General features: G+C 42.5%; 1 protein-coding gene across 2 annotated transcripts; it reads right to left on the bottom strand.

The window, feature by feature from the left end:
• Window positions 1-12,186: 12,186 nt before the first annotated feature.
• Window positions 12,187-20,563, bottom strand: LOC100279895 (uncharacterized). Of its 2 annotated transcripts, XM_008674730.4 has the most exons (19): window positions 20,546-20,563; window positions 19,910-20,468; window positions 19,691-19,801; window positions 19,504-19,560; window positions 19,331-19,407; window positions 19,140-19,239; window positions 18,356-18,429; window positions 17,816-17,916; window positions 17,520-17,623; window positions 17,053-17,106; window positions 16,632-16,687; window positions 16,506-16,544; window positions 16,264-16,405; window positions 15,943-16,127; window positions 15,502-15,569; window positions 14,814-14,886; window positions 14,616-14,677; window positions 13,132-14,413; window positions 12,187-12,744 (listed from the first exon to the last, which is right to left on the bottom strand). In XM_008674730.4, the coding sequence occupies exons 2-19, from the start codon at window positions 19,988-19,990 to the stop codon at window positions 12,486-12,488; spliced, it is 2,925 nt and encodes a 974-aa protein (XP_008672952.1). In that variant the 5' UTR covers window positions 19,991-20,468; window positions 20,546-20,563; the 3' UTR covers window positions 12,187-12,485. The 2 variants fall into 2 exon arrangements, with proteins under 2 accessions (XP_008672952.1, NP_001347929.1); NM_001361000.2 differs by lacking the exon at window positions 20,546-20,563 and having other exon boundaries at window positions 12,261-12,744; window positions 19,910-20,485.
• Between the last annotated feature and the right edge of the window lie 983 nt (window positions 20,564-21,546).

The following is a 21,546-nucleotide window of genomic DNA, read 5'->3' as shown; positions in this document are numbered from 1 at the left end:
TTGGTCTTTTTATTGGCTAAGTGTGAACCTTTGGCACCTGTATAACTTATACACTAGAGCAAAACTAGTTAGTCCAATTATTTGTGTTGGGCAATTCAACCACCAAAATCAATTAGGAAATAGGTGTAAGCCTAATTCCCTTTCAATCTCCCCCTTTTTGGTGATTGATGCCGACACAAACCAAAGCAAATATGGAAGTGCATAATTGAACTAGTTTGCATAACGTAAGTGCAAAGGTTGCTTGGAATTGAGCCAATATAAATACTTATAAGATATGCAAGGATTGTTTCTTCATTTTTAACATTTTGGACCACGCTTGCACCATATGTTTTGTTTTTGCAAATTGTTTTGTAAATTCTTTTCAAAGTCCTTTTGCAAATAGTCAAAGGTAGATGAATAAGATTTTGCGAAGCATTTTCTATATTTGAAATTTTCTCCCCCTGTTTCAAATGCTTTTCCTTTGACTAAACAAAACTCCCCCTAAATACAATTCTCCTCTTAGTGTTCAAGAGGGTTTTGATATATCAATTTGAAATGCTACTTTCTCCCCCTTTTGAACATAATAAGATACCAATTTTAAATTTATCAATTGAGAATCATACCAATGGAAAAAACTCTTTTTTTTAAATTAGGTGGTGGTGCGGTCCTTTTTGCTTTGGGCTAATACTTTCTCCCTCTTTGGCATGAATCGCCAAAAATGGAGTCATTAAAGCCCTTGAATTACTCTCTCCCTTTGGTTATAAATGAATGAGTGAAGATTATACCAAAGACGGAGTGTTGCTCGGAGTGATGGCGAAGGATGAGTTACGGAGTGGAAGCCTTTGTCTTCACCGAAGACTCCAATTCCCTTTCAATACACCTATGACTTGGTTTGAAATAGACTTGAAAACTCATTAGTCATAGCATATGAAAGAGACATGATCAAAGGTATATAAATGAGCTATGTGTGCAAATCAACAAAAGAAGTTCCTAGAATCAAGAATATTTAGCTCATGCCTAAGTTTGTTAAAAGTTTGTTCATCTAGTGGCTTGGTAAAGATATCGGCTAATTGATCTTTAGTGTTAATATAGGAAATCTCGATATCTCCCTTTTGTTGGTGATCCCTTAAAAAGTGATACCGAATGGCTATGTGCTTAGTGTGGCTATGCTCAACGGGATTATCCGCCATGCGGATTGCACTCTCATTATCACATAGAAGAGGAACTTTGGTTAATTTGTAACCATAGTCCCTAAGGGTTTGCCTCATCTAAAGCAATTGCGCGCAACAATGGCCTGCGGCAATGTACTCGGCTTCGGCGGTAGAAAGAGCGACCGAATTTTGCTTCTTTGAAGCCCAAGACACCAAGGATCTTCCCAAGAACTGGCAAGTCCCTGATGTGCTCTTTCTATTGATTTTACACCCTGCCCAATCGGCATCCGAATAACCAATCAAATCAAAAGTGGATCCCCTAGGATACCAAAGCCCAAACTTAGGAGTATAAACTAAATATCTCAAGATTCGTTTTACGGCCGTAAGGTGAGCTTCCTTAGGGTCGGCTTGGAATCTTGCACACATGCATACGGAAAGCATAATATCCGGTCGAGATGCACATAAATATAGCAAAGAACCTATCATCGACTGGTATACCTTTTGATCGACGGATTTACCTCCCTCATCGAGGTCGAGATGCCCATTGGTTCCCATGGGTGTCTTGATGGGTTTGGCATCCTTCATTCCAAACTTGCTTAGGATATCGTGAGTATACTTCGTTTGGCTTAGGAAGGTGCCCTCTTGGAGTTGCTTCACTTGAAATCCTAAGAAATACTTCAACTCCCCCATCATAGACATCTCGAATTTCTGTGTCATGATCCTACTAAATTCTTCACATGTAGACTCGTTAGTAGACCCAAATATAATATCATCAACATAAATTTGGCATACGAACAAGTCATTTTCAAGAGTTTTAGTAAAGAGTGTAGGATCGGCCTTTCCGACTTTGAAGCCACTAGCGATAAGGAAATCTCTAAGGCATTCATACCATGCTCGTGGGGCTTGCTTAAGCCCATAAAGCGCCTTAGAGAGTTTATACACATGGTTAGGGTACTCACTATCTTCAAAGCCGGGAGGTTGCTCAACATAGACCTCTTCCTTGATTGGTCCATTGAGGAAGGCACTTTTCACGTCCATTTGATAAAGCTTAAAGCCATGGTAAGTAGCATAGGCCAATAATATACGAATTGACTCAAGCCTAGCTACGGGTGCATAGGTTTCACCGAAATCCAAACCTTCGACTTGGGAGTATCCCTTGGCCACAAGTCGAGCTTTGTTCCTTGTCACCACACCATGCTCATCTTGCTTGTTGCGGAAGACCCATTTGGTTCCTACAACATTTTGATTAGGACGTGGAACCAAATGACATACCTCATTCCTAATGAAGTTGTTGAGCTCCTCTTGCATTGCCACCACCCAATCCGAATCTTGAAGTGCTTCCTCTACCCTGTGTGGCTCAATAGAGGAAACAAAAGAGTAATGCTCACAAAAATGTGCAACACGAGATCTAGTAGTTACCCCCTTATGAATGTCGCCGAGGATGGTGTCGACGGGGTGATCTCGTTGGATTGCTTGGTGGACTCTTGGGTGTGGCGGCCTTTGTTCTTCATCCTCCTTGTCTTGCTCATTTGCATCTCCCCTTGATCATTGCCGTCATCTTGAGGTGGCTCATTTGCTTGATCTTCTCCTTCATCAACTTGAGCCTCATCCTCATTTTGAGTTGGTGGAGATGCTTGCGTGGAGGAGGATGGTTGATCTTGTGCATTTGGAGGCTCTTCGGATTCCTTAGGACATACATCCCCAATGGACATGTTCCTTAGCGCGATGCACGGAGCCTCTTCAATACCTATCTCATCAAGATCAACTTGCTCTACTTGAGAGCCATTAGTCTCATCAAACACAACGTCACAAGAAACTTCAACTTGTCCGGAGGACTTGTTAAAGACTCTATATGCCCTTGTGTTTGAATCATATCCTAGTAAAAAGCCTTCTACTGTCTTAGGAGCAAATTTAGATTTTCTACCTCTTTTAACAAGAATAAAGCATTTGCTACCAAAGACTCTAAAATATGAAATATTGGGCTTTTTACCGGTTAGGAGTTCGTATGATGTCTTCTTGAGGATTCGGTGTAGATACAACCGGTTGATGGCGTAGCAAGCGGTGTTGACCGCCTCGGCCCAAAACCGATCCGAAGTCTTGTACTCATCAAGCATGGTTCTTGCCATGTCCAATAGAGTTCTATTCTTCCTCTCCACTACACCATTTTGTTGTGGGGTGTAGGGAGAAGAGAACTCATGCTTGATGCCCTCCTCCTCAAGGAAGCCTTCAATTTGTGAGTTCTTGAACTCCGTCCCATTGTCGCTTCTAATTTTCTTGATCCTTAAGCCGAACTCATTTTGAGCCCGTCTCAAGAATCCCTTTAAGGTCTCTTGGGTGTGAGATTTTTCCTGCAAAAAGAACACCCAAGTGAAGTGAGAATAATCATCCACAATAACTAGACAGTACTTACTCCCGCCGATGCTTATGTAAGCGATCGGGCCGAATAGATCCATGTGTAGGAGCTCAAGTGGCCTGTCGGTCGTCATGATGTTCTTGTGTGGATGATGGGCACCAACTTGCTTCCCTGCTTGGCATGCGCTACAAACCCTGTCTTTCTCAAAATGAACATTTGTTAATCCTAAGATGTGCTCTCCCTTTAGAAGCTTATGAAGATTCTTCATCCCAACATGGGCTAGTCGACGGTGCTAGAGCCAACCCATGTTAGTCTTAGCAATTAAGCAAGTGTCGAGTTCAGCTCTATCAAAATCTACCAAGTATAGCTGACCCTCTAACACTCCCTTAAATGCTATTGAATCATCATTTCTTCTAAAGACAGTGACACCTATATCAGTAAAAAGACAGTTGTAGCCCATTTGACATAATTGAGAAACGGAAAGCAAATTGTAATCTAAAGAATCTACAAGAAAAACATTGGAAATGGAATGGTCAGGTGATATAGCAATTTTACCCAATCCTTTGACCAAACCTTGATTTCCATCCCCGAATGTGATAGCTCGTTGAGGATCTTGGTTTTTCTCATAGGAGGAGAACATCTTCTTCTCCCCTGTCATGTGGTTTGTGCACCCGCTGTCGATAATCCAACTTGAGCCCCCGGATGCATAAACCTACAAAACATGTTTAGTTCTTGACTTTAGGTACCCAAATGGTTTTGGGTCCTTTGGCATTAGACACAAGAACTTTGGGTACCCAAACACAAGTCTTTGACCCCTTGTGCTTGCCCCCAACATATTTGGCAACTACTTTGCCGGATTTGTTAGTCAACACATAAGATGCATCAAAAGTTTTAAATGAAAAACTATGTTCATTTGATGCACTAGGAGTTTTCTTCTTAGGCAACTTAGCACGGGTAGGTTGCCTAGAGCTAGATGTCTCACCCTTATACATGAAAGCATGGTTAGGGCCAGAGTGAGACTTCCTAGAATGAATTCTCCTAATCTTATCCTCGGGATAACCGGCAGGGTACAAAATGTAACCCTCGTTATCCTGAGGCATGGGAGCCTTGCCCTTAACAAAGTTGGACAATTTCTTAGGAGGGGCATTAAGTTTGTCATTGCCTCCCTGTTGGAAGCCAATGCCATCCTTAATGCCAGGGCGTCTCCCACTATAGAGCATGCTATGAGCAAATTTAAATTTTTCATTTTCAATTTCATGCTCGGCAATTTTAGCATCTAATTTTGCTATATGATCATTTTGTTGTTTAATTAAAATCATGTGATCATGTATAGCATTAACATCAACATCTCTACATCTAGTACAAATAGAAGTGTGCTCAACGGTAGATGTAGAGGATTTGCAAGATTTCAATTCTACAACCTTAGCATGCAATATATCGTTTTTAGTTCTAAGGTCGGAAACTGTAGCATTGCAAACATCTAATTCTTTAGCCTTAGCAAGCAATTTTTCATTCTCAATCCTAAGGCTAGCAAGAGAAATGTTTAGTTCTTCAATCCTAGCAAGCAAATCATCATTATCATTTCTAGGATTGGGAATTGAAACATTACAAACATTTGAATCAACTTTAGCTAACAAATTAGCATTTTCATTTCTAAGGTTGTCAATAGTTTTATGGCAAGAGCTTAGCTCACTAGAAAGTTTTTCACATTTTTCTACTTCTAGAGCGTAAGCATTTTTGACCTTAACATGCTGCTTCTTATTTTCTTTAATAAGGAAGTCCTCTTGGGTGTCCAAGAGATCATCCTTTTCATGAATGACACTGATCAATTCATTAAGTTTCTCTTTTTGTTGCATGTTGAGGTTGGCAAAAAGAGTACGTAAATTATCTTCCTCATCACTAGCATTATCATCACTAGAGGATTCATATCTAGTGGAGGATTTAGATTTAACCTTCTTCTTTTTGCCGTCCTTTGCCATGAGGCACTTGTGGCCGACGTTGGGGAAGAGAAGTCCCTTGGTGACGGCGATGTTGGCGGCGTCCTCGTCGTCGGAGGAGTCGCTAAAGCTTTCGTCGGAGTCCCACTCGCGACAAACATGGGCATCGCCGCCCTTCTTCTTGTAGTACCTCTTCTTCTCCTTTCTTCTCCCCTTCTTGTCATCGCCTCTGTCACTGTCACTAGAAATAGGACATTTTGCAATAAAGTGACCGGGCTTACCACACTTGTAGCAAACCTTCTTGGAGCGGGGCTTGTAATCCTTCCCCCTCCTTTGCTTGAGGATTTGGCGAAAGCTTTTGATGACAAGCGCCATCTCCTCGTTGTCGAGTTTAGAGGTGTCGATGGGTGTTCTACTCGGTGTAGACTCCTCCTTCTTCTCTTCCGTCGCTTTGAATGCGACCGGTTGAGCTTCGGACGTAGAAGGACCGTCAAGCTCGTTGATCTTCCGTGAGCCCTTGATGATAAATTCAAAGCTCACAAAATTCCCGATTACTTCCTCGAGAGTCATTAGTGTATATCTTGGATTACCACGAATTAATTGTACTTGAGTAGGGTTAAGGAAAATAAGAGATCTTAGAATAACCTTAACCACCTCGTGGTCATCCCACTTTTTGCTCCCGAGGTTGTGCACTTGGTTCACCAAGGTCTTGAGCCGGTTGTACATGTCTTGTGGCTCCTCCCCTTGGCGAAGACGGAAACGACCGAGCTCCCCCTCGATCGTTTCTCGCTTGGTGATCTTGGTGAGTTCATCACCCTCGTGCGCGGTTTTGAGCACGTCCCAAACTTCCTTGGCGCTCTTTAATCCTTGCACCTTGTTGTACTCCTCCCTACTTAGAGAGGCGAGGAGTATTGTTGTGGCTTGGGAGTTGAAGTGCTCGATTTGGGCCACTTCATCCACATCATAATCTTCATCCCCTACGGATGGTACCTGTACACCAAACTCACAACATCCCATATACTTTTGTGGAGTGAGGTTAGATGAAATCGCATTAAATCACTCCACCTAGCATAATCTTCACCATCAAAAGTTGGTGGTTTGCCTAATGGGACGGAAAGTAGAGGTGTATGTTTAGTAATGCGAGGGTAGCGTAGGGGGATCTTACTAAACTTCTTGCGCTCATGGCGCTTAGAAGTTATGGAGGGCGCGTCGGAGCCGGAGGTAGATGGTGATGAAGTGTCGGTCTCGTAGTAGACCACATTCCTCATCTTCTTTATTTTGTCGCCACTCCGATGCGACTTGTGAGAAGAAGTCTTCTTTTCCTTCTTCTCCTTCCTCTTTTCCTTGTTGCGGGACTCTTCCGATGAAGTCTTCTCGTGGCTTGTAGCGGGCTTGTCGCCGGTCTCCATCTCCTTCTTGGCGAGTTCTCCCGACATCACTTCGAGCGGTTAGGCTCTAATGAAACACCGCCTCTGATAGCAATTGAAAGTCGCCTAGAGGGGGGGTGAATAGGGCAAAACTGAAATTCTCGAAAATAATCACAACTACAAGCCGGGTTAGCGTTAGAAATATAATCGAGTCCGCGAGAGAGGGTGCAAAACAAATCGAAAGCGAATAAGGAGTGAGGCACGTGGATTTGTTTTACCGAGGTTCGGTTCTCGCAAACCTACTCCCCGTTGAGGTGGTCACAAAGACCGGGTCTCTTTCAACCCTTTCCCTCTCTCAAACGGTCCCTCGGACCGAGTGAGCTTTCTCTTCTCAAATGCTTGGAACACAAAGTCCCTACAAGGACCACCACAAGATTGGTGTCTCTTGCCTCAATTACAAATGAGTTTGATCGCAATGAAGAATCAAAGAAAGAAGAAAGCAATCCAAGCGCAAGAGCTCGAAGGAACACAAGCAAATCTCTCTCACTAATCACTAGGGCGTTGTGTGGAGTTTGGAGAGGATTTGATCACCTGGGTGTGTCTATAATTGAATGCTAGAGCTCTTGTAAGTAGTTGAATTGGGAAAACTTGGATGACTTGAATGTGGGGTGGTTGGGGGTATTTATAGCCCCAACCACCGAACTAGCCGTTTGGTGGAGGCTGACTGTCGTATGGTGCACCGGACAGTCCGGTGCACACCGGACATGTCCGGTGCGCCAGCCACGTCACCAAGACCGTTGGGTTCCGACCGTTGGAGCTCTGACTTATGGGCCCGCCTTGATGTCCGGTGGCACACCGGACATGTACTGTAGAGTGTCCGGTGTGCCAGCGCGCGCGTGTCTGACTTCTGCGCGCTCTGGCGCGCATTTAATGCTTCTGCAGGTGACCGTTGGCGCGAAGTAGTCGTTGCTCTGCTGGTTCACCGGACAGTCCGGTGTACACCGGACATGTCCGGTGAATTATAGCGGAGCAAATTCCCGAGGCTGGCGAGTTCTAGAGCCGCTCTTCCTTGGAGCACCGAACATTGTCCGGTGTACACCGGACAGTCCGGTGAATTATAGCGGAGCGCCTCTGGATTTTCCCGAAGGTGAGGAGTTCAGCGTGAAGTCCCCTGGTGCACCGGACACTGTCCGGTGGTGCACCGGACAGTCCGGTGCGCCAGACCAGGGCACACTTCGGTTATCCCTTGCTCTTTTGTTGAACCCAATACTTGGTCTTTTTATTGGCTAAGTGTGAACCTTTGGCACCTGTATAACTTATACACTAGAGCAAAACTAGTTAGTCCAATTATTTGTGTTGGGCAATTCAACCACCAAAATCAATTAGGAAATATGTGTAAGCCTAATTTCCTTTCAGCACTCGTGGTTGCACTGTTATCCTGGGTGGTCACTCCATGTTCCAATTAATTTGTAATAATGTTATCTTAACCATCGGGTTAATGTCATAATTGCCAATTAACATTTTTGGAACATTAAAACCAATTAATGAGTGACATTAGGAACCATTAAGTTGAGCGGTAGCATAAATCTTGCACAGCTTAATTATTTCCCCAGGTTAAACAAGGAATACAGGTAGTAAATCTAGGAAATCCTTAATTAGGCTATCCCATCAAGTTATACAATATATAAAAAAACAAACATTATTATATGCAATGAATAGGTACAAACAGAATATGCAGAGGGAGAATCCACTTGCCTTGCTCAAAAGCGTCTTGTGAGTCGTCCTCGAACGTATTCGAATCGTCTACCGCACAATCGGCTTCTAATAGAGTCGCATAGCGCACATACAAAAATAAAACATAAACCAATAAATAAACATGCATCATTTCATAAACATACATCATTACATGCACATTAACACGTCGCACTAATCACTTCTTAATTACGTACTAATCACATAAATACTTATTAATTCAATTATAGCTATTAATGTGAGTCCTAATGGTGAATTTATGAGCGGGTGCAATAAATATAATTTTAACTAATATTAATATAATTTAACATCATCAATGAAAATAATTATCGTCTTTAATACTAATAAATAAATTAATAGCTTTCATCCTTTTTATTTCTAACTCAAATTGAGTATGGCTAAAAAATGAATCTATTAATATTGATATTCTAAAAATCTACATCAATTGCTAATTGGACTTTCTATAACACAAGTGAGGATATTTTGATATAAACTAGTATTTTGCTTACTCTAAAAATCTAAGTGCTCAATTTGCGAACAAGATTATTTAACTAGCAAAAATCTATTTACCACACTACTAGTGATATTTTCTCTTTTCTTTCTAAAAAGAAAATGCTAATAAAATAATTAGATAAATCATCTAAAAATCCTATATTATTCATATGACATCTATACCATTTTCCAAATCCATTTAAAATGCACCTATAATTCTCCAAATAGTTTCTAAAATTTATCGTGACCAAATTTAACTACAAAAATTCCTATCTAGCATTTTTATCGTCAACGTGTGACTACTAAATGTTGTCATATTTCTCTAATCCAAAATTCAACGCCACGACTAACATGACATAACACGGTGCTAATAATCGCATGAATCTACCAAACAATTCCATAACGCATATACACATAAATTGTGCATCACACGTGTTCATATTACAACAAATAAAATATACAACTCATGAATCAAACCAAAAAGTACTTTTATAAAATATACAAAATAAATTTGGGTCGTCTTCAACCTTAGGTTCGCGCGTGTGACGGGGATGGATCGACGAGGTTCGGCCGGATGAAGAAAAGCAGGGGCTCGACTACGGACGGCGAATACGTGGCTCCGGCGAACTCCGGCGACTAACGGCACACTCCGGCGAACTCCACGGGCTCCGGCGACGAACGACAACGAACGGCAACGTCGAGCAGTGTATTGGCGAGCTAGAGAGATGGAATGAGCTTGGGTAGGCCGGAGAAAGGAGAGTGTCTCTGCTGCCTTTTATAGGGAGCAGGAGGGAGAGAAAGTCTGCCAGGGAGAGAAAGAGGGCATCAGCGTCATCACTGGCCATTGATGGCGTTGCAGTTTCGTCTCGGCATCAATGGTGTGAGGAATGAGGGAGGAGAAACGGAGGGATTAAAGCTCCATAACACGAGGAAGTAACGCGCGCAGGCAGTAACACGACGTCGGCGTTGGGATGGCGTAGGGCTCGACAACGTCTTGGCGGGTCGCTCGCGCGGCTGGAGGGCGCGGCTCGGCGGATGCAGGCGCTCGCGCGCGGCGAGCAGCGGCAGTCGGGCTCGGCCGCTGAGCAGCTGGGGTCGCGCGCGGGGTGGGGCCGGGCGCTCGGCCGCTCGGGCTCGGTGTCGCGGCAGCGGCTGGCTCGATCTCCTGTGCACGCGCGCGTGAGAGAAAGAGCAGAGAGATGAGGGAGATGAGAGGAGAGAGAGAGAAGACAGAGGAGAGAGGGAGTGAGAGCGGCGACGGCTGCTGCCTTCTGCCAGGGAGCACGCGCGGCTACAGGGTTAGGGTTGGGGCATGGGCCCCTAGTGGGCCGGCTAGTTAGGATTTAGTTTTTTTCTAATTCCGAGATACAATTTTAAAGAGCTCAAAAAATCATAAAAATTCACCAAAAATATTTATAAATAAAATACTTGTTTTCTGGACTAATAATTACTATATTACTCAATTATTATTTTAATTACTAGGATTTCTTTTTAAAAGGAAGTTAATAACAATCATCCGATCAATCAAGCGTATACAAAGAAAATGTAACTAAACAAACACTTAAAAGTAAAATTATGATTACCATATTTTACTAATTTTATTATTTTTAGTTGATGGATTTTATGGTGCTACAGTGGCGCTACCCTCCTTGCGACTGCCAGGCAAGAACCAATCGGCCCGGCCAGATGAAGTGAACCAACCGGTAGATGCTCTGCCCACATGGCCATGCCACTTGTGTGTGCAGTGCAGCTGCCAACAACTGATGCGCTACAGCCTACAAGACTGCATCCATCGCTTCACTCGACGTACTGCTCTCCCCTCTCCGGTCTTGCGTGTACGGTCGTCCGTCCCCTCGGATGCTCCAACGGATCCATCTCTTTTCTCTCGCCCCCCCCCCCCTTCACTAATCAATAAAATTAAGTATGAAATTAATTATTTTTTATTTTAATTATTAGATAACAATATGTATTATAGTATTACAAATATTGTATACATATTTTGGAACCTACAAACTGATATAAAGGGCAGTTGATGTGTGGTAGGAGAGAGGAGGACAAATAGGTGGGGAATTGAAGAGAGAGGTATTTAAAAATGAATACAAAGTACAGACAGGGTGAGAGAAACATAAAATTGTTGGAATCAGCATTACAAATAGCAGATAGCGGATTGGTCTAGGGGCAGCGCCATTAAGGCTATACAACTCTAAATTTCTAACCTAAAATGAATATTTTGTTCTTTGCCGTATATCATAATCCTTCGCAGTCATATTATATATATTTTTTAATTCTCTTCCATGCACATGAGCCCGCATGTTGCTGCCACAAGCTCACGGTACAGTGGATAGCGTCAGATTCCGTACGACGCTCGATGTACCACTCTTGCATTGCTAGACCTAGAATTATACATGTAACACAGAAATACGCATAAGGCAGCTCCAGTGTGCGCGCTAACTGTTAACTGAAGGTGCAATCCCAAGGGGCAAATGAGTCGTTGTAAAGGTGGAGTGCTCCAAGCAGGAGAGAATTGACTTTAAAAATTCAAAGCAACCTTAACCTACAATAAATGGTTCATATATACATGTAACACAGAAATATGCATGCTTATTAGGGCGTCTGCATATATTGTGTTTGCTAACAGAAGAAGGTGCAAAGATGAGTGAAAAGATGAGAGAGAGAGGAAGTGAGGTGCAATACATTAGACACCAGGTGCGTGCTAGCTTAAAACCTCGTTCGACTAATACATTTTATACATTGGAGCTTGATTAACACGTGCGACATACTGCTTGCACTTTCTTGCGTTTCTTCTCTCCTCCTCCGCCATTGGTGCTGCGGCAAAGCTCGGGCGCCAAGAGCAACAAAATGAACACAGCTAATATTTGATATAGGGATTGCATGCACATGTCCCAACTCCCAACACAAGTGCCGATATGAAAACCTAACTACCACCAGATTTCCTTTTATTTCTAGCTCTATTCTTGTGAAATGTGGTTACTTTGGCAGCACAAAACTTCCAGCAACAAAAAAAAGATGAGTAGACCAAACGAGTGGCAACACGGTGTCGTAGTCAGCAACTTCTTGTGATTCCGTCGAAAGTTAAATTAACTTCCAACGCTACCTGCCTAGCTATGGGACGTTAACTTCCAACAGCCCTACGGTTAGCCGTAGACACCAGCTTCCCAGTTCTTTTATTTCTAGCTCTATTCAAGTGAACAGCACAAAACTTTCAAAGTGAAAAAAAAAGATTATGTGACTAACAGTTTGCTGTACAATTATACAACATGAACTCTCTTGAGTCACGAGTTTGGTGGTGGTTTGGATAAGCCCTCTGATCCAAGAAAAGAACTCCTGAGCCCCCCCACCTGGACCTTGAAAGGGGGGGGGGGGGCAAGGAGAAACCGAAAAAAGCCAAAAAAAAGGTTGCAAGTTGCTCAGCAGCTGCATGTTTACCTTCGGATCAGCATTCACAGTGGAAGGCAGAGCTAGGGAAACATCTATTGTCGGGTGCTACCTTTCTAATGCTTATCTCGCTAATTGCTCGGACCATGTGAGGGGAGATATGTATTCGGTCCATTAGGTTAACTTTGGGGGCCTCAAGAATAGCCTTGGGAGGAGAAACTGCATACTGGATCGCCCAAATGGCAAGAGGCCGCATGTATACGAGGGATCTATAATGCCCATCTGTGGTCCATCCTTCTGGTGTTTGGAACCAATACCTGCAGCACCGCGGTAAACCCATGTTATGTATCTCATTGATGAACATGACTCAAAACAAACACTACTCAAAACTTCATTTAATTAGAGACAATTTGGCATGTGTTAGAAAAAAGGTAAAAGTAGACTGCTCTATACAGATTTAGGAATAACATACGATAAGCCGCACTAGAACATCTGATTCCTAGGTTTCTCATGGAATATATATAATAGAAGCAACAAAAAAAAGAAAGATAAGAAATGCACTGCTAAGTTATAAATGAGATAAGGAATGCACTGCCAAGTTAATAACGAGATAAGAGATGCACTGCTAAGGTAATGTGAAAAGCTGCACCACTGAAAAAAAAAATCTGAAACTTCTGCTCAACAATGTGTGAGACAGGGCATACCCATATCCTTCTTCTGACCATCCCGCAGTAAAAATTCCTTCTGCGGTCGTAAAGCCTTGATGCTCCATTCCATGGAGCAGCATATTTGCAGCAACAGCGTATGTAACACCAGTCCAGATTTCACGTGATTGCATGCATGTCTCGTCCACCTTTCCCTTTGGAGTCATACCATTTACAGCTCCCATCCGTCCTCCTTTAACCTTCATCACGTTGAATTCAAATATTTTTTGCAGAGCAGTTCTTATCTTGTGCTCATCGAAAAGCGGGGGCAAGCCCGACGAGGCAGCATACCACTGTCCTGCCAGCTGATCAGCCTGAATGGATCTACTGTTGCTACTTGTGCCGCTGTCGTAATTGAAATATGACCCATTCCATAACTTCGCCTCATATACTGCTTTGGCTTTTATAAACTTGAGCTTGTACTTCTCAGCAAAGTGCCGATCCCCAAGGCGATGAGCCATTGTAGCTGCAGCTTGAAGTGCAGCAAGCCAAAGACAACCACAGTAAGCACTGATTCCATGAACAGTCCAAGCATCATAGGTTTGATCAGGAAATCCATCATTCTCAATGAGACCATCACCATCACGGTCAAACTGATCCATATAGTCCATAGCAGCACAGACTGCAGGCCAAACATCTCGACCGAATTGCATATCACCTGTAGCAGCAAAGTCTCTGTATATCTGGAGCACAAATTTGGGGTTCAAATCTTTCCATTTGCTTGTATCGTGTATGTTATATGCATTCATTTCATGCCACGGATCATGCGTTCCGAGGTCATGAGGCACTGCACCTTTAACCTTGCGGATTCCGGATGTACCATCAGCCAAAAATTTTACTTTGCGCCGATCTTCATACAGCACAGCATTGGCAAAATCACGTTGGATACTCAACTCTATTTTTGGGAACAAATCAAGGAGAGCAAAAGATGCATAGAAATGCACATCATATGTGTTCCACATGATGTATTCCACTCCTTCTAGATACAAAAACTTGCCAACGTGTTCAGGGCCATCCTTTGAAATCAAGTAAGGAATTGGCTCTTCTGACTTGAGTCCATTGATTTGTTCTTGCATTTCTGATCCATGAACTGCTGCGAACTTGGATACACTGTGATCATCACCATTAGCCATGTAACCACCATGAGGTACTTGCTCCACTGCCAGGTTGACATGTCTATCTTTAACAGATCCCTGATTGGTGTCTTTAGTACCCCTCTTTGAGGACTTCTGGTGATTAAAACCAGGACTCTTTTTCTCATCGATTGCTGGGGGTTGACCATCTACATGGCAGAAGGAAAAATATAAGGTTCCATGCACTCAAAACTCAAGAGAAAAGGAGTAGACATTATAAGCTAAAAGAAACTCAGATTGTAGAACAGAAACAATTATAACAAAAGTAAAAAGAAAATATCCCCGTGACATTCAAAAGTAATGAGACATGTGGTGATCTAAACAGGCAACCATAAGAAAGTTACAGCGTACCTGTCCAAACAGTCCCCCCAGCTACCAGAAAGTAAAGCTCATTAAAAAGAGTGAACTTATACCTGCAAGCATTTCAACACCCAAACATTCTACAGTTAAATTTCATTTTCTCTACAGAGGAAGATGTGGAGTAGTAAATTTCTGGAAGGCAACAACAAACTTAATATAGGAGCAATAGAGGTAGAGTATAGTATATACCATTCTGGAAGCCTTTCATCCTTCAGTATGGGGTTTTGCCACTTCTCAATTTCTTCTTCCCAAAGTTTATATTCTGAAAACAAGAATAAAGAATCCCAGAGCATAGGTCAGAATGTAGAAGACTGATAAGTAAACTAAATCACTAACTCAAGGGCCAATGTTGCACATTTCCTCGTAATATCACTACAACATTGTTTTCAACACATGAATGTATTTGGAGGGAAGATACTCCATCCAATCTAAAAAAGAGGATTATTATAACACGTGGAAGTGTTTTTTATAGTCCTAGAAAATACTTTTAACACAAGAATTAATTTCTGCACAAAGTTAAATAGGTCGATGGCAGGCCTGGTGCAACGGTGAAAACAGTCTCACTGAGTCACAAGATCACGTGTTTGAAGCAGCCTCTCTGCATTTACGAGGAAGGCTTGCCTCGGTTTATCACTTCCACAGACCCCACTCATGAAGGAGTCTCTAGCACTGGGTCTGCACCCCGCCCCCCTAAAATTAAATAGGATTCCTTATCACTTTTAGCCTTCAGTTTTGTTTTAGGTTTTACAAGTTGTTTTGAATCTTTTCATTTACAAACACGCGCGCGCACACACACTATATCGCAAAGGGCTCTCACTAGTGCATTTACCTAAAAAACAGATTACAAAGTCAAGAAACTGACAAAAGAAAAACATACTTGTTAAGGCATCATGTACCAAATTAACAGCCGATTTCTCAGAAGTTCCGTAGAATTGGGTGTACCTCCTGCAACATGAAATCACATTTATGAGTTATCCCATTGCAGTTAGAATGCATTACAATGCACATTAACTCCTAGTTCATATTAACTAATTACAACCTTTCAAACACTTCCGAACACCAAACATTCAATTGTTCAACCTAGAGAAGGCCGAAACAAAGAAAAAACTATTGTACTGGGGACATTCTGATATGGTCAGTACTTAAATGTGCCTAAGTTGTGTGTGATGTGATAGGCAACTAAATTGAGAGACACAACAGTATCCCTATGAGACATAGTATTTATAGGTTGGATTTGCATCGGACCAAGTTTTGTATCAATAAAAGATGTAAACAGAATCAGAAGGGTCATCTATATTGACAACAAAGGGACACTAACCTGTTATATGTGCATCCTTTTTGAAACTTTACTTTAGGTGAGGACCAAGCCAGAGCAAACACAACAGTACATCTACCATGTGGCTCAACCCAAGTTGAGGCTGAGACAGCTGCACAGAGTTTCTGTCCTGGAGAAGAAGGCATACTGGGACCAGCACTGAAATTTTCCCGATCAAAGTGACCATTCTGAATGTTAAATCAAACAAAAGAATCAAAATGGGAGCTTGATAAGCAAGAGGACTTTATACTTAAGAGAATGCCATAGAACAGCCGGCATGAAAAATCATATAACCAAATGTTCAGACAAGATAGAAGTAATTACCTGTAGCATGGTGTTCCACATTTCCTTTGCGGAAACATGGTTTTCTCCAGAAAGACCAAACACTGGCAAGACTGTCACATTCACATTCTGAGTTTCGCAGGCAGCAACAGCAAAAGTGACAGGTGGATTATCCTTGGCTGTTCTGCAAAAAGAAAACAGCTTGTCAGCCTCAATAACAAATCATAAAAAAGAATCAAGAAATTTGCAATCATGAACTCAAAGAGGAGACAATCAAAACTTGCTTGTGATGCAGAAGCACTCCTGATACTCCATCTTCCGCACTGCCCATATTAGAAGATCAAACTATGAGTACAAACAACCACAAAAGAAACTGAAAAAGTATAGGCTATATCTACTGATCTACTTACATGAAGGGCTCATTGTAGTGGCCTCCTGAATTATGCGAAAAACCTCCAATAGAATTCTGTCATTAAGAAAATATCACTAAAGGACGCTTCGAGTGAATAATAATTTAATGCACACTGACATTTGACTTCTGCAATACTTCAAACCTAGATAGTATCTAATATCTTTTTGCAACATAGTGTATCCTGAATTGAGCATAAAGCAACTGCGATAATAGACCTAAACTTTAGAGCGGATCAAAAGGGTGATAATCCCTAATGATCATCGATGAGCTGAGATTTGGACACTGGGTAAACAGATATACCCTATGCATATCATCATGGTAATAAAACCGAGATAGCTTAGCTCAAATTTTGCATCAGATAGCGCACAAATTAAAAAAAATACACTGCATAAATTAAAAACTTTTAGATTTGTACTTACCGCCCATGTCATTAACAGGCTTACTTTTGCACGATCTCTCCCAGTGTTTACTAGCTGCAATGAACCACCAAATAGAAAGGCTGTTAGGTAACTTATTGGAGCAAAAGGGTATTTTAATATCAAAATCATCTACAATAAATAGCAAAACTCAATTGGCAGATACACCGTCATTGAACTATTCATTTATTATTCGTCAACAATTGGCATTTCCAAATTTCATGTAAGGCGACAATGATTTCATATTCCACTAGTTACAAAATATTGAAATAGAGTTTACACAAAGATGATATTTCAGCACCTAATTGAATGGCCATATGTGAACTCCATTTTAAAGGAAATATCTTGCATAAATATGCATAGTAGGCTTTTCAAAATGTCTTGCTAGGGAATAGGAAACAGGAAAGTACAAAATGTAGACCTGCAAGAATTTTCAACTCAGCATAAACGGAATTCCATTAGCCACTTACAGTATACACAAATACAGATGTTGGAAGACTGCTATCCTTGTAATCATGAGGAATGAAAGGTGATATTTGACGACATGAGATTTTAAGGTCTGGATCAGGTTCACCTGCAACAAATTAAGAAAATCTTAAAGGGGTCGAAATCACTGTGCTATCAACACACTGCCACCTTATTGCATTAGCATTACAGTGCCCTATTAAAAAACAACAGTCTCTTTGGTAAGAACTTAAAAAATACAACAAATTCCTTGCGTAGGTTGCAAATTTAAGCATGTTACCATAGATCTACAATGGCATACCATCATAAACAGTCCATGCCCGAGGGAACAATGCATGATAGGTCGAGTGTTGACCACTTAAATTCCAGTCCCATGAAGAAATTCCAGAGTCACTATTTTTCCTGAAAATCGCATAAAACATCAATTAAGGTACTTCTACAGAATAGATAGCATGAAAAGCACAAAATTTGACCAAGTTGTTAATCTGATCAGCATGCCACTCCCACCAATATAGTACCTTACTAGAACCAAAACTAAATACCAATTGCAATAGATATATTATCATTTAGAACCTAGAGGAAGTATATTCCATATTGACCTTCAATCGCCAAGTTGGCAGAACTATAACAAAATATATTGATACAGATAAAAGTTGTTCCGTATATATAGATCTCAAGAGGTAAATATGGAAAAAAGAGAAACAGGCAAATTGAAAAGGGTAGGCACAGGACATAAAGTAAACAGTAACTTTGAGCAAATGTTTTTGTGTATGATTTTAACATGATAATCTGCTCATAAGATGGCAAGCTTTAAGCACACATAACAGGATGGGTGACTTACTTCAGACCTTCATGATGTCCAGGAGCCAAAACTGATGAGTATTTCTTATTACCCCCGTCTCGAGATACAAATATCTGGAAAAGCAGTATATTTAACTGTTCAAAGGTTGAGCCTTAATAGTAAAACTAAGGCCAAAATACTGCAAAAATTTGCGGCGCTAGGTGTAAAATTGTAATCTACCTGAAATATAATCAATTATAAGAACTTAATGAAGTGTTTAAAGACATTAGAATAGGTATGTCTAAAGTTATTGTGCTGGCTAAAGAAACGAAATGCATTACAAAGGGCGAAGGCAGGTACATGAAAGAAGAACAATCTAAAGTTATTGCACCAACTAAAGAAACGAAATGCGTTATAGAATGTATGCATAGCTTGACAAAAAAAATGCCCCTATCAACCATACTTCATATATCAGTGGAAAAAAGTGTAACCAGCCCACCAGCAAGTGCCAACTGTGAAGATTAAGTAACCTTCCCAGACATCATAACCTTGGTTGCATGCAACCATTCAGAAAAGGCAGTGTTATGCCATCTTAGCAAAGAAATATCATCTTATCGAACTCCCAAAAAAATGCATTGATCACATAGTTATATAAAATATAATAACTCATTTGCACATGGAACTTAAAATGTGTTTGTTTAAGTGATACTTCAAACATCTATAGTGCTCAAAAGGACATATCATCATACACATCAAGCTTCAAGAGTACATAAAGCATTGCACACATACATCATACAGCAAACCAAAGTCTAATAGAAACAGCATGATAAGATAGAAACATTACAGAGAACTGGTTCTCCATGACCGGCGAACTTTCACAAAGACCAGGTATGATGTGCCAATTCTTGAACTCTCCCCTGAAACCTCTCGAAATGCTTCCGCTCCTGTAAAAACCGATACTGCTGATATGAAGGCAAAGTTCTCCAGAATGCATCGATATATGAAGTTCAGATAAGCAATGGCATTAGCACACACCCCATCCCACCAAGTGGCACACCCTGGGAAGCTGACGGTTTACAGCGCTCTTTTGTGAACGGATCGATCGGTGCTTTCTGCAAGCACAACAACAGATCACACCCTGTCAGCACAGTTTTTGGATCCATTTGTGTTCTGAAGAAAATCATGCATAGGAGGATAGCTGATGTCACCCGTCCATGTGACGCCTCCTCCCGAACATACGACCATAGTCTCAGGCCAAGGCTCATCTGCAATTGCGGGAGCAGAACTTAGCAGGCAGCACCAACAAGGCAACAGCTTTGAACTAGAAGAGGAATAGAAAAAGCACATGTCCTAAAACACCCAACACAGAGGACCGGATCCCCGAGGCGTCCATACCATCCTCATTGCCTCCATGAAAGTGACACTGAACTCCTTGAGGATGTTCGCGTGGCTGTTGAGCCGCCTCCGCCACGCCTGCTCCGGCGGCGCCCCGCCATCGAAATCCAACTGCAGCGAAGGAAGCTCCAAAACGTCAGACCACCCCGCAAGCAACAGTCAACACGAAACGAGAAACGGAACGGATTCGCCGACGCAGGAGCCAAAAAGTGGGCTCACCAGCTGCAGCGCGGTCCGGCCGACGTACTCCTCCGCCGGCCACGAGTTCTTCCGGCAGTGGAAGATGTGGCCGCTCACCATCGCGCCCGCTCGACTCGAAGTGCTAGTTGCCGCTTCTCACCCTCCCCCGCGCCCGCGGTCACTGCCGCAGCCCCACCGACACGATCCTGCCCGCGCCGCGCGCCGCCGATCCGGGGTGCGCGCCCCCTGGGCTCCCGCCAAACCAGAAGATTCGCGGGCCGGACGCCCTCATGCGCATCCCCCGCGGCGACCGGGATCCCCAGCGGTAGCCCTCCGCATCGCCGCGCCGCCCCCGCAGATCGATTCGGCGCCCTCTGGATCGGCTGGTCACGCCGCGGCCGGCTGGATTGGATTGGACCGAATCCAACCGGTGAGTATGTATGGCTCTCCCTGCCCCTCCTCTTCTACCTTTTCTCCTCGCGGGCTGTCTGTCGCCGCGCTGGTGTGGTGCGCTATGGAGTCGTTCTCGAGGAGCGAGAAGGTGAGAGGAAGTCGACGGCGCACGCACTGGTGCCCGGAGGGTGGAGGGCTGGGCCTTCTGGAAGAGAAGAAGAAAGTGGTTACAGCGCCTACCGGCCACGCGCGTATGAATGGATACTACTAGTAGTACTCTACCAGCCCCGTTGGGTGGCGGTGCCGATTCGTGAGTTGGGGCGGCGGGCGGTTTACTAGCGTCTTCTCTGACGGCAGTTCGTGGTCTTTGCGTTGAGTTCAGGTGTCCACATACGTAACGGGAACCGAGGAAAACCTGCCGGTGATTTTGGGGGACGCCGGCCTGGCTCGTAGACTACGCTAGAATCGGTGCTGAATGCTACTACACGGTACGGAATAGCGAATCGGAATCCTTTTTTATGCTTTTAGCGAGGACTGCAACAATTTTGTGCGGTGCGGATCGGTTTTGCTTTTAGAGACCGAATTGAGTGTTTGGTTTGGCTTTTTCTTTGGTTTTTGTCCTTTAAAAACCAAAAATAAACTAAAGGACTGCAACCAGAAATTAACATTTTTAAGGATTCATTTCCACAAACGAAAATGAACTGTTTTTTTTAGAAAATAAATTTTTTTTTGAAAAATAGGGTTCCCAATCTAGCCCTAAAACACGACTTTTTCGTAGGACAAACATGAAAGCACCTCTAGACCTACTTTTAGTAGCTTTTGAATAAACTGAGAAAATATAAATGTAAGAACTTTTAGCGGCTTTAGAGATTCCACCAAATAATTTTTAACTTTTTAATAGATCACACCCCATATAAGCTTTTTTTATAGCTCACAGGCAACAACAACTTTTTTCACAGTCACAACCCAACCAAACAGACCCTTGGAGTGTGTTTGGTTTGGCTTTTGTTCCATAAAAGCCAAAAGCTAAACTAAAGGAATGGATCCAATAAACAACTTTTTCCTAAAATCCGACTTTCTCGTATTGTAAAACTGAAAGCAACTCTGGACCTGCTTCTAGCGGCTTTTGATGGTACCAAACGATTTTAGGATTTTTAATAGCTCACATCACACAACAGTTTTTTCACAGTTTACAGCCTACATCAGTTTTTTCCACAGCCACAACATCAACCAAACAGACCTACCGGTTCGAGGTGCGTAATCACGTTGTTAATTAATCTACT

Source organism: Zea mays, chromosome 1 (genome assembly GCF_902167145.1).
Source record: "Zea mays cultivar B73 chromosome 1, Zm-B73-REFERENCE-NAM-5.0, whole genome shotgun sequence".
NCBI classification, from domain to species: domain Eukaryota; kingdom Viridiplantae; phylum Streptophyta; class Magnoliopsida; order Poales; family Poaceae; genus Zea; species Zea mays.
The sequence above is the reverse complement of the archived record's forward strand: the minus strand, read 5'-3'. Positions and strand labels throughout refer to the sequence as shown.